The following is a 13,515-nucleotide window of genomic DNA, read 5'->3' on the forward strand; positions in this document are numbered from 1 at the left end:
AGTAAGAGGCTGGTGTGATTCCACAGGAGAAGGATGATGTGTAGCTGGAGAACAACGCTGTACCGTAGGATTTACCCTTTGAGTGCTCTGTCAGTGTATGCCTTGTACAAATTACTCTGTTTCAAAGCTATAATTATGGTAATAGCCCCAATGGCTGTCTAGTGCAGCCATAAAACGTTTCCATCCGCCTGTATGCTCCAGGCCCCAGAGCACAGATCATTATCACAAAAACCAAAGCAAGTGCAGTTGGAGGCTTACCAAGCACAGTGTCTGACTAGCAGTGAGGATTAGGGTCCCTGAATTGCTCTGGGAATATGCACTGCTTCCAGATGATCTCTCATGCCCCAGGACTAACAGTATTATACAGGAATTACTCACAATACTGGTGTAAAAGCTACACAGTTGAAACTCTGACTCCGTTAGATTAACGTTACCAGGCAGTCCAGTCCAGAGAAGCCAGGGACAGCAGAATCTCTATCTTTAATCCACCTCGGTGCATGTCACTTTTACATCACACACTGTGTGTTGGGCAAGATCACCCATTCCATGTGCTTAAATGCTGAAGAGTGGGTTAAAGGGACATAGGCCTTAAACTGCCCAACATTTAAAATCTTACATACAGTGCAGCAGGGCACATGTGTACGGTGGTCAGTCCCGAGGTTCATAAACCCAATAATGGATGAAGTAATTTATGGCCCACCTAGTCCTTGATACTGAACTTCCAGGGGCTGCTCCTGTTACAGACGAGCTGTAGGAGCAGGCAGAACTACTTTGGCTACGTTGAATGATATCAGGTCGTGTCGTGATTGGTCTTCCTGCTGCTGCTCTACCGTGGTAGTTTTTGAAATCAAACGCTGGAGGAGTGTCATTTGCTCAGCAGTGTATCAAGGTGATTTGCTTGCTGAGGTTAACGAACCCCCTTCCCAACTGGAGGTTACTGTGGCTTCTACTAGACAGCCTGGGTAGTTTTTAACCATTCATGGTTTTGTTACTTTGCAGTGACTGTAGCGAGTTTATTACTAGTTCTCCCAATGGTTGTCTATGCCAGTCCACTGCTAGTACTGCTGTTAGCTCTGTTCCTGCTTTCATTGAGAGCAGCACAGATTTGGTATTTGATTGATCTCGCCTCTTTTTATAAAACACTGAATTACAGGGTGGTAACTGATTATTTGTGGGGTTGAAGGAAGTAGAGGGTGAGGATGGTCCAGAGGTTAGGGTGCTAGCCGGGAAATCAGGTGACCTGGGTGCAATCACCTGCCCTGTGTGAACTTTGGCAAGTCTCTTCGGCCCAGATTCTCAATGGAAGTTAAGCACCTAAATATGTTTGAGGGTCTAGGTCCTAGGCTATGGCGGGCACAGTATAGACTACGGGGATGTGAATTGCAGAGCACAAAGGGTTGTGCTGTGACTGCCCCGTGTGGACGCAGCTGGTGTGAACTCAAAGGTACCTAGTTCGCATGAACACGTCCTCTTTCAAACAGGACTGTGTTAATGTGAATGATGTACCTTGTACCTTTGAGCTTGCGCCAGCGCTGTCCATTTGGAGCAGTTTGAGTGCATCTCTTTGCATTCTGCATTTCCCAACCCCTTCCACTGCATTTCAGCGAAGTGCAGACGAACCTTCAGCCTCACTTTGTCAGTTTCTCCATTTGTAAAATGGGGATCCCACCTCCGAGGGTTGTTGATGATAAATAGATTAAAGACTGGGAGGTGCTCAGATACGACAGTAATAGAGGCTATCTACATACCTTAGAGAGGAGGTAATTCTGCACAAACATACTCAAGAAATCATCAAGATAAAGTTGGTATATACAGCCCTGCTAAAAGGTTGTGTGTGGAGTGATAAACGGGTAACATCTCTCATTGCTAGTCCACGACAACAGGTGAAGCATTTTTTCCTTTCTCTTTCAGCTTGTTTGCAGGTGTTGTCCCTCGAATGACAGCAATCAGTCTGGGAGGATTCATCTTCCTTGGGACATACGACAAAACTCGCAGCTTGCTGCGCTGACTTGGAACAGAGATTCCTGTGAATCGTAGCAAAGAGCCAAAGATCTGCTGCTCTCCAGAAAGAATTCACTCATCAAAGTACTCATGCTCCTTCGCAGGCTTCTTTATGGAGCCGAGGAGCTGGTCAACAGCCTAAACTCGTATTTTCACTATAAAAAAAAAGTCCTTCAATAATCCAATTTCCCTAACTTAAAATTTCCCAGCATGGAAAGCAGTGAAGTCATAGAGACTTGTGCCAAAAAAGGAACACATGGGGGTAAACAGCTAATTACAGCATCTGCAAACAGCATTATCAGAACTCCTGCAAGGAAACCGTTTTGTAAACCAAAAGAACATGGTTTGAGCAGCAAAAATGGAATAAAATGAATTTTCATTATTTAGAGGCACCGGCTCCTCAGCATTGGGGCTGCTTTTAGCTCCGTGGAAGAGTTGGCATAGCTGCAATCAGCAGGCATTTAAAGACTGTAGAAAGTATTCTTAGTTGGGAGGCTGCTGGGGAAAAATAATGCCCATTTGTTTCTGATTTGAGCCATATTTTGAAAGTTTATCCCACCGGTTATACCTGCAGGTGCATAGCAAGCACTCTTACTTGGTAACCAGTGTGGGGTTTTTAATTAGACTCAGATTTCTCCAGTAAAAGTACAATGCTGTATTATTTTCCATGTAGCCCGTCCAACAATGTTGCCTATGAAAAGAAATGCAGCTCTTGCCTTTATTTTTTTTTCTTTCCCTACCAAAAGCTGAAGTAGATCTGGATTTGTAGCAGTGAAGCACAGAACAGGCGAGATCTGGCTGCAGAATGCAAGTGACAAATAGAAAACACAGGTTCTTCTCCTCGCTGAAATGGCAGATTGCGTATAAGAGTTCTGAAGAGTGATGCTAGTTCTGTTCTTGGACTCTACTTAAATTCTTCCTTTAGCATAAAGACGCTGTAGTTAAAATCAGTTCGTGGAATATGTGCAGGGCCAAAAAGCAAACATTAGCTGCTTGGCAAAAAGCCATTATTTCATCTCAATTAAAATTATCACTAGAAAGTCCAAGATTTTGAAAAATAAAAAAAATCTTGTCAAATTTACAGCAGCAACTTGGCTTAGTTACACCTTTAAAGAGCTATATTAAGAACCTGGAACTACCTTGCAGTTGAATTGAAGGCACTTCCACAATAAGGTTTTGTAGAAGCAGTGAGGCAGGCATCCTAATAAAAATATATGCAAATATAATTGATAGCGCTAACACAGAGCCAAATTCAGATCTGCAGTAACACCAGCAGCTTGGTCTGTACTACAGCGTAGTTTTTTTCCCCTGAAGAAGCAAATACATGGAGAAACTGGCTGTCTTTATGCAGGGTCCGGAAGTTTAGCCCTTGCTCAGAAAACAGTGGGAAAACTTGCAGAGCAAAAGGGACTAATTCTTAAAAACTGGAATTTCTACCCATCATTGCCCACGCTCATCCCTAGGGCAATTTTAGTCCCAACTGGCTGGCTGATTCCGCTCCCTGCCATGATGCTGTAACAATACAGCAGGTTTCGTCAGGGCAATCTCGTTAATGATGTTACACAATGTACTTTTCTCCATTGTAGAGTTGATCCCTTTTTTCTGGATGGGGGAAGGGGCAGGGGCAGGAGAGGAATTCATTCGGAAAAGCTAGCTACTGGCTCAAAGCTCTTTATGGGCATGGGCTTGGTTTGCTTTTCAACAAGTAGGCTGATACTGGAGGATTTATTATTCTCGGCTCAGGACTCAAATTTCTCTTGGGTCCATGTTTTGTGCTTTTGAAACATCAGTTCTGGAATCAGCCTTTTCTTATTCTACATGTTTTACTACAAACAAAGTGAAGGATGGACGTCTAGACTTCTGTAATTACAATAGTCACACATGCCTGTTTCATAGTCCCAGCCCAAGACAATGTTAAAATATACAGAGTGAGTATAGCAGAAATTTAGAGTGAAATACCTGACATGGCTGTGGTGCCTATCCCACAACCAAGCATTCAAAACCCAGGCAATTCAGAGTTAAGCTTAAGTACACAAGATATCCAAACAGGTTAAAGTATGGCTACGCAAAGATGCTTAACGCTGCTCTGTAGAGATGCCATGTACTAACCATAGTAACAATCAGTGCACCAATGAGTTTGAACATCTTTAAAAATCTGCACCACCATTTCTTCATCTATTGTCCCTCCTGCTGGGTGCCTGTCTCTTGCACTGCACCCAGTGGAAACTGGAAGGGCTTTCACAGGGGAGGAATCTCTCCACTGGTCGGTTGATCTCGCTTCCTTCTCGCCGGGGTTCTTGCTGTGGACCACAGTCTACGACGAAGGCTCATGAAAACCCATTGGTGCTGCTATATGCCCGAAGACAGGTACAGCTCTTTTCCTTTACCTACCACTGATCATGCTGCTACGGCCCCTGGTTTCTGAGGACCGATCTGAGGGACATGCCAGCCTCCCCAGATGATGCAACCCTGCCCTGAGTGGAAGAATGGAGGGGGGCTGATATGGAGGCTACTTACTCTGCAGGTAAAAAGCAATGAAGGTGGAGCATGGTAGTGGTCGCTGACATAAGGACCTATACTCTGTTTACCACGCAACAAACTTTCTAGGACAGCATCGCAACTAAGGGCCCAACACTTCTTTCAGCAACTGGCTGGCTCTGTACAGCGAGCCATTGGAATCAACGTCAGTCCCCAAGGTACCAAACTAAGGACATCTGTGGCTCGAGCACCGTTGGAGATGGCAGCGATGAGGGAGGAGGGCAGTCCGTGGTAGAATTCTCTCTAGTAGAATACTATTCAGCATGCCCTGCTGAAGGGGAAAGAGACCACTAATCCTTAAAAAACAAAAAAGGTCTTCAGTGACAGCCTATGCACAAGATACAATTGAGATTTAACTATATGTACAGTTTGAAAAGTTTGTGTTATTCCATAATTAAGGGCCCCAAAAAAAGTTGTCTGACACTAGACAGTACATTCCTTAAAGACCACATTTTTATTGTATATTTTCAGAGAACTCTCTCTTCTCAAAGAGCTGTATTTTTGGAGAGGCTACACTGTAAAAAAACAAAACCCCACCCACCCACCCACACACACCCAGATTGAATACTTGCTTTAAATGCAAAATTAAGCTCATCCTTAACTCTGAAGCTGAAACTGAAGCTTCTATTATAGGTAGTGATGGTGTTACGAGTGGGACTAAGAAAGGTTGAAGGGTTCAAAAATGTAGTTGAAGCTGTCCTGTATGTAGCCCATCTGGCTTTGGCACACAATGGAGAGGTGTTTGTGAGACGTTTAGACAATTGATATTTTTTTATATTAGAAATTTACTTCATATGAATTTTTCACTGTGTATCTCAGCTACAATTCCCAACTCTCCCCCCCCAGGGTCATGTTTCTAGTACCCAATGTTGGTCTATCATACTGAATTCTTTGTCTGTTGAATGCAGTTTGACAAATGGATGTTTCGAAAAGGTTATGTCCCGATATCGTTAACACATTTTCATTAGAAACAGAGAAGCGTGTAAGCAACTGCTTGGGTTTTATTTTTTTCATCTGAAACTCTGCAAAGCTCACTCCCAACAAAAAAGCTGTCATATTATAAATGAACCTTTATTAAAGACACTTCAATGCCATTTGTTAGACACTTCAATATTTTACGTTTTTTTCAACATACAATATTGTACCAAATTTTCTAATAAATAACTTTGTACACAAAAGTAATACTTCCTCTTTCACATTGCCTCTCAGAAGCAGCAGATTCACATATTTAGTGGAAGTAACAACATGAAACAGTTAACGTTATTAAAAATACATTATTTTCAAATGCTAATGTGGCAAATGTGCTTAATATTTGCAACGGTGATGACATTTCTGCCAGCAAAATTGGTCAATGAAGTCATTTGCATCTTCCTTGTGTGTGTCCCACTCACGTCCCACTGTTGTTTTCACTTTCAGAGTTCGTTCTAAAGCATATTTTTTTCAGTTCATGGGACAAATACATGTTGGGTTATTTATTTACTACCGTCCATCTCTTTCACTTTTGATTTGCTGAAGAGTTAAAAGTTGGCACTCAACATAATTAATCACCTGCCACAAAGTGCAAATGTGTCTACAGTTAGAAACTGGTCTAGACAGGTAGCTGGTTAACTTATGCCTCATTCGTAAAAGCCAGGGTCAGTAATTGACAGTGAAATAGGGTTTAGGCCACCACTCAAAGGACTGAGAAATCAGATTATTAAGGGTGGCAGTCTTTTAATGAAGATGGAAGATGGGATAATATGGGGGGGTCTCTTTGGCCCTCATTTAAAAAAGTAATAGGTCTTTAGTATTGTTCTGAACACAGCTGCTTTTCTGAATCAAGGCCTTGAAAAGGTCTCACTGCCCTGACTTTTGAAACCGGCTGTGAGTTCCCGTAGTGACATGAGCAGGATTTCCACCAGACCCTGCTCTGATGAAACTGGCCTTTAGTTGCTTCTAAGAAAAAGAAAAGAAAAAAAAAAAACCCAACCAACCTTTCCCCAGGAGTAGTCATCACCAAAGTGTAGTAAACTTGTATTAGCAGAACTGAAACCAAACCAACCCATCCATCCACAGGTACCAACAGAAGCAGCCGTTCTAAAAATAAAAAGCTTTAGCCTGAAGTTATAAGTGACAGAGCCATTTGACCAGTTTTTTTTTTTAAATTCATGGATGAACTTAAAGACCCTGTACTAACACGTAGTACTCATCCCTTTAAACCAGCAAGACCACCTACCGCCATATACTCTTGCTTCTAAACCAGTCTATTTCCGACTAGCTTGGAACTGTGGCACAAAGGCATAATCGTGGGCCTGAAGTCAATGTTCACATACAAGGAGATAGCAATTATTGTCTGTGTGTACACTGATCAGGGGATGTATGTGCAGCAAAGAGACAGCTTAATATAGTGCCATAGGTCATGTATCTCAGGCAGAGTCTGCACACAGCCAGTATAATGGTAAATTAGGGGTGTGATTTTTATTATTGGGACATTAATACAGCTACAAGCCCAGTATGGATGCAGTTATACTTCTATAAAGATGTCTGATACTCGTGTGACTTATTCCCCTGTACATACAGCAATAAGCTATGTTCACATCATTACCGTTAGAGCAGTATACCTGCATTCGCACGGGGAAGGGTTGTACCACTTTAAGTATACTGCTATAGTTACAATGGTACAACTTGTGGGTGTAGATAAGGCCATTTCCTTTAAGTTTGTGACAGGTGCAAAAAGAAAAAAACCCATCCTCTACTGCATATATTTTTGTTGTTAGCAATGATTTTAGCTTTCCTTTTTGCAAGTGTGCACAGTAGTTTAATTCAACTTTATGCCTCTGTGCTGTTCTTCTGTAATTTGCAGACTATCACTGATAATATTTAACCTTTAGCTCTTCACTGCAATTCTGAAGGGTAATGAATTTTAAGTTCTTCCATAAAGGAAAAAGTCACGTTGCTATGTATTACTTTTTCTTTTTTGGTAAATGCTTGGCTCTCCCTATAAACTCTATTTAGCGTTTCTTTGAAATAATTTAAGATCTCAGCTTAAACCTGCTAAGTGCAATCAATTTTGGGGTGGGGGGATTTGTGCTAACTAACCCAATCAATGCTTGATCTAAAGGAATTTCCATAGCAAAGCATGACAATTCCTTTGAAACAGCCTGGGTTTTTAAAGGTCTGCTTATGCATTAAGGCACCAGAATTCTCTCTCTTGAAAAATTTAACAGCAACCTGATACTGAAAACAATATTGCCAAAACTTTGTAAAGTTTCACTCAGTTATCCATGCACTAAAGATTAAAATAGCCTCTGTAAAAGATATATATATATATTTATATATAATATGAAAACTCTTATGTACAACTGTATCAAATACTTTTCTTTTCACTACACAATTGTCCCTTGCATTTATGTGCTTCATATGCAAGTTAACTTTTGAACTAGTAATACTTCTCATTGAAGTTTTAAACTATGTACAAACAGGTGACGCTCAAGTAGGAGTTTGTTCCCCACACAAGCTTGTTTCTCATACCTCATTTGTTTTCCTTTTCCTTGGAGAGGCGGTCAGTTCAAGAGTTGAGGTAGAAGTAAGTAGCCTAGGTATTCTGTGCAAAAAATTAAGGTCAATAGTAGGTTTGTTCATTTGCACATGGCAGTTTCTCCCCTCTCAGTCCATTGATCTTATGGGTGGCTTAAACTCATGAGTGGAGTCCTGTAATTTGGGTAGGTATCCATTGGAAAGAAGAGTTTGTTTAGCTTCAGCCTCACCCTGTATATCCAGTGATGTTGGTGAAATTTCAGGAGTCCCTTTTAGCTGCTTCACTGAGTCTTCTGAAGGTGAAGCTTTTAAGTGACGCTTACTATGCTCTGGAGCATTTGCCAAAGGTTGTGAAGCGCCTGTAAGAAAGTAAGGATAGTACAATGCTCGATTAGCTGCTGCTCAGAATGCCACCATTACCGCAACGCACATAATAAATAATAATCATTCCAAACCAACCACCAACTAGCCCATGTTTAACACTGAAGATTACTAAAGCTTTCTAAAAGCAAGGCAAGGCAACGAGAGGAACCAGGACATTAATCGGAATGGTATAGGGAAAGAGACCCAAGCAAACCGCGTACCTTGTCTGTCCACATGCAGTGGTTGAGTCGTGCAGGACGACGGTGGCATTCTGTCATGGTTGCTGGGATACAGAGTCCTATCAGTGTCCATTCTCTGACTGCTGGCAATCCCAACGCACTGGTGAGGGTTGCTACCTCTGCTCTGGCTCCTACTTGGCTCTCTTCTGCTGAATGCATTTTGGTGTGCATTATCCATAGTCTTAGTTGGCTGAGAATAGTATTCGGGATCCTGGGGGTAAATGTTGACATTCATGCTATCTGTACTTCCGCTGCAGTCAGTGCACACAACTGGCAGGCCGTACCCTTTGTGGAGGGCGAGAAAAAGGCAATAACTGAAGTTAAGTACAGTCAGTGTGAAGCCGTCATCACAGCATCATGCAAGTTGGAGAAGGATAAGACATCTCAGGCCACCCCTCTGCCACACGGGAGTCACTTAACAATATATGGTTCTTTGGTTTCCTATAAATCTAGTTAACGCCTGCCTTTTTCAGAACGTTAGATTTCCCAGTATCCCTAATGGTAGTTGAAACGACTGGGTCTGCCCCTCTATCCCACTCCACACGTTTATTTCTATTGCAGCTTGAAAGACACCTTGCAGGTGTTATGTATTTATCGTCGATGGCTAGTTCCTGATTCATGGCTGACCAGACAGTGAAGAAAAGGAAGGTGGAATTCTGCGGTAGGTGTTGCTGAAAATGAATATGTTGCCTTTTGAGTGTTGTTGTTTTTAAACCAACATCGTCAATTTAAATCACATTTCTATCTGAAAATATTTTGCTTATGGGTGGTAGGTATAACATCCAAGATGGCTAGAGGTGAAAGAGGGAAGAGAAGGAAGTCTATTCCCCCCTCGCCCCCAGTTTATTTTATCTGCACTCGGTCAGTTAACAGGGTTTACTAGAGATTTTCCCCTAGAGAATCAGTTAGTTTCCCATGCTGTCTGCGTGGCTCTTATAAACAGTATGATGAGAGAGAAAATATCTTTTAAAAATAGGAAAATGTGATTGGAAAACCACACACACTGGCAAAGAGACCGAGGAGCAGGTGCAGTGCCCAAAACTACTTGTAACTTGATTTTTGAACTTCTAAAGAGTCCCTTTATGATGCCTCTGATGAAAATGTCTAACACCTTCAGTTTGAAACAGCGCTTACATGTTAGGAATGGCTTAAAAACACCCAATCAAGCTGCAGTGATGCCAATCAGAGTCAAAAGTCTGCCCTTTTCTGGCTGTTCTTTAAGCTCAAACTACTGTGATGAAGAAATAAGCAAGAGAAAAATATAAGGGCCGTGTCCACATCTGAGAATCACTCTTGGCATTGTTTTAGGCAACATATCTTCTCAGTCTTAATAACACTCTGACTCTCGAATGATTTCTGATCTGTACTAACATGAAATGTCTTTGCAGATTAATGTGTTTTGTACCTGTCTTATCTGGAACAAGCATTCCATCAGCTGCGTCTTCAGTCTTCCAAGTGTCTTTATTATATCCTACACATAGCTTTGGCTGTCTACAAGCTACAGTGGGCGCTTCAGTATCTGGACCTCTTCCAGCATCAGTCTGACACATACCTATAACAAAAGACCCAGCTGGCTAAAGATTACAACCATCTGCTCTTTCAATCGAAACATTCAGTCATTTATCGTACTGTAAAAACAGCATAAGGGATTGCAATGGAAACAGTGGATAATTCTGAGTCAATTTTTCAAGGAACAAATGCTTTATAGACTAATGATAATCTTAATCCAGAAATTTAACCTTTCCACCCAACATGTTGTCTTTTAAAATATTGTATGATGTTGGCATTTAATTTGTAAACCTGAAGGCGGGGTTTGGCAATGCCAGTGGATTTTGTATTAGAATTTAGTTGTCAGTAATTCTGGAGCCATAGAACTAGACCAATATTGGCAAAACCTCCCAGGCCTGATGAATGAGTAGTCACTAAAGGAATCTTTAGTTTTCATGAGTGATATTATTACTGGGAAAAGTGTTTCTTCTGTGTCCGCCAAGTGAGAGGCATGTCCCTGCCTGTGTCCCCAATACAGTGTAGTAGCTAGGTGTACAGATCTTTCAAACAGCTCACAATAAGAGCAGAAGAGTAGCGGGCACTAATGCTTTTAGTTACCCCTTGTCACACAAAGAGTGGATACAGCTTTTTAAATGTTAGAATCCAATTCCTACCATTGTTCTCTATGTGCCCATTAGGCTGTTGGCTGTCAACTCTGACGACCACTTCCTGTCTGTCAGAAAGAGTACCCTGGGAGGACAGGTAGCTTGGCACATCAGGTGGTACAATGGTCTCGTCTGCAACAAGAGGTAAAGACAAATGTGAACCTCCAGTACTTCGATACAAGGAGTTACGCTGTCAAAAATGACTTAGGAGCATAAGTGGACTTTCATGGACTTTCACGGAGACTCAGGCCACCCTTTTCAGAAGTGACCAATGACTTTAAGATGTCACCCAACAATGTAGACATCCAAAGCAGCCTGGTTCTTCAGAACACTTGAGGGCCCCTTTAAGGTGGCACTAGTTGAGTGTCTCAATATTTAGACATCGCCAATCCATAGGGACTTGTGAAAATCCTGGTCTTCTGAAAATGGGACGTGGGTTCCTACGTTATTTAGGAGACTGACCCAACAGCTTTCGTAACCACGTTAATAGAGAAGACTGCGGCCTGCATGCTTCCTATGATCAAACTGAGAGAGCAGTTACAGCCTCTGTGTCTCTTCAAACACGCCTGCCAGGATTCCTCTGGTCAGTAAGAGGGGAATGTGCAGAATAATAAATGTCGCTTTCTGAATTTTTAATATGGGTTGTCGGTGGCTCGGTAGCAACAAACTCCCTTTGTACCAGGCCCTGCCCCATGAAAACACCAGGCCGAAAGTAAACTTCAAAACTGGAGAGGAACGGTAACAACCGGCCAGGGGGCTGCTGCTCGGGGCGTCAGCTTCAGCCTGATTTTACTTCAGCCACTCTGATAAATATGCAATTGCCTTAATGTTATGCTGGCTCATCACCCAGCACAAAGCGAACATGTTCAGGCAAATGCACTGAAAGAGAAAAATGGCTCTATGAGTCCTACACATTGCAGCTCCTCTGGGGTTATTTTGAATTCTATGGAAAGGAACCAGAAAGGCAGAAAGATTTTAGGAGGGGTGGGGGGGAAGAGAGCAAAAAACTGCTACTTCCCCTCCATTGCAAGTGTCCTATTAAAATTACTGCTACCTGAACTTAAGAGGACTATCTCCATTTTACTATTTACCACAGCAACTGGCCTTGTTTTTCAAACAGCCTTCCCGCAGACGGCAGCCCCAGGGCTAGATCCTGGGTCACTAGGCATGTTCAGCTCTTAGACTGTTCTACCGCTGGCCAGCCCTGTCCCCCTCTCCCACCACAGGCTATGCCAAATGTAAACTCAATTCTATTGGGCACTGAGCCCCTCCTTTTCCAGAACTGACCCTGTAACGAACTGACCAGACACCGTTCAGAAAGGGGAAGAGAGAAGCACTGCAATGTCTCGAGATTTTTTTAAAAAAATTCCAGTGTTCTGCAGAAACGACTGCATTTACAGCATGCAAACGACATTCCATTCAAACCTTCCCTTCGGCCACGGCTTTGAAAGCCCCAGACCTACTGCACCTGCTTCCTGAGAAGATTAAAGGGACAGAGTGGAGGGCAGCAAATCCCAGGAAGGGATCAGACTGAGCATTGGCTCAGAGTCCAGGAACTGGTCCAAGAGGCCAAACCGGTGCTTCCACTGACTATTCCTCCTGACCTCAGTAGGGCCCATCCTCAAGCTCTCAACCCAACGCCATGAGTTTGGCACCAGGGTGGCATTTTTGGAAGGCCGCCAGGCACCAGAAAACTTCCTCTAGAAGACGCTGCACATTGTCCCAAGGAATTGCTGGAGATATCTCACTGCATGAGTTATATGTGGGTGGGTGGAGGGCTCAGTACCCTGGGTGGAAACAGGGGTTTCCTGCATCACAAATGAGGCCTGGTTAACCCTGGAGGGTTAACCCAGATTGTAACACAGCTGCCGACAGTGGCCAGAGAAAACCTGTCAGGCTCTGAACCAGGAGAGGCTGTCTGCGGCTGGATGGGAGAGAACTTGATGAGCCAGGCAAGCCGTAAATCAAAGCACTGAACAGTCTGCTACAGCAAGTGACAGCTAGTGCAGCTGGGCGAGGCTTCCTGAACAGAGGCAGATGATACGGGGAATCAAATCACTGAGATAAGCCTTTTAAGTAGGAGTTATGGCTGGTTGGCACAGCCGTTCAGCCGCAGCAGAATGTTCTGGCACGCAACGGTTTCCGCTGGCCCAAGCCCTTAGCCAGGGTTGGAGCCTACCTGTGTTGGTGACGCTGTATTCTTCACTCTTCTTTCTGGTCTGGTAGATGATGCACACCCAGACCAAAGACGTCAGCACAATGCTGCACACCACTGCAATGGTGATTATCCCCACTGTCGTCCTGTCCTTCCTGCAGCCAAGGGATTGCAAGATGCTTACGTGGCTGTGCGCACGCTCCGTTCCAAGGGTATTGGACATTTCACAGGTGTATTTCCCAGCATCCTCCAGCACAACATTCCGAACAATCAGCAGCTGGTTGCCAGGGGTGAAATGATGCCTGTCAGTCACTACCAGGGGCTGGTCGCCTTTCAGCCAGGTGATGCGTGGAGGTGGGCTTCCTGTTGCTTTGCACTGAAGGGCCACCGTTTCACCTACAGACACTACATGGTCTTCCAGTGGATGGATCAAAGATGGTGTCTCTACAGGGGTTTAAGTACAGACATTAAGTTTCTAGGGGGTTTGTGATGACTCAGATCATCTAGAGTTAGCAAACTAACAGACCTTTCTGAAGACACAATTAGCAAA

The 13,515-nt window shown here is 43.3% G+C and overlaps 2 protein-coding genes across 3 annotated transcripts in view; one reads left to right on the plus strand and one right to left on the minus strand.

Annotated features, from left to right (window-relative positions):
• The window catches only part of SLC25A26 (solute carrier family 25 member 26), a 130,064-nt gene extending 124,234 nt beyond the window's left edge, over positions 1–5,830 (plus strand). For both annotated transcript variants that reach the window (XM_054033325.1, XM_054033326.1), the window contains one exon: positions 1,912–5,830. In XM_054033325.1, coding sequence (XP_053889300.1) covers positions 1,912–2,008 — 97 coding nt within the window. In that variant the 3' untranslated portion in view covers positions 2,009–5,830. The remainder of the gene's footprint in view (positions 1–1,911) is intronic.
• Positions 5,592–13,515, minus strand: part of LRIG1 (leucine rich repeats and immunoglobulin like domains 1) — a 135,902-nt gene continuing 127,978 nt past the window's right edge. The window contains exons 15-19 of the mRNA XM_054033324.1: positions 12,990–13,409; positions 10,820–10,942; positions 10,063–10,209; positions 8,640–8,942; positions 5,592–8,414 (exon numbers count right to left, since the gene is read on the minus strand). Coding sequence (XP_053889299.1) covers positions 8,185–8,414; positions 8,640–8,942; positions 10,063–10,209; positions 10,820–10,942; positions 12,990–13,409 — 1,223 coding nt within the window. The 3' untranslated portion in view covers positions 5,592–8,184. The remainder of the gene's footprint in view (positions 8,415–8,639; positions 8,943–10,062; positions 10,210–10,819; positions 10,943–12,989; positions 13,410–13,515) is intronic.

This window comes from Malaclemys terrapin, chromosome 7 (genome assembly GCF_027887155.1).
Source record: "Malaclemys terrapin pileata isolate rMalTer1 chromosome 7, rMalTer1.hap1, whole genome shotgun sequence".
Classification (NCBI taxonomy): domain Eukaryota; kingdom Metazoa; phylum Chordata; order Testudines; family Emydidae; genus Malaclemys; species Malaclemys terrapin.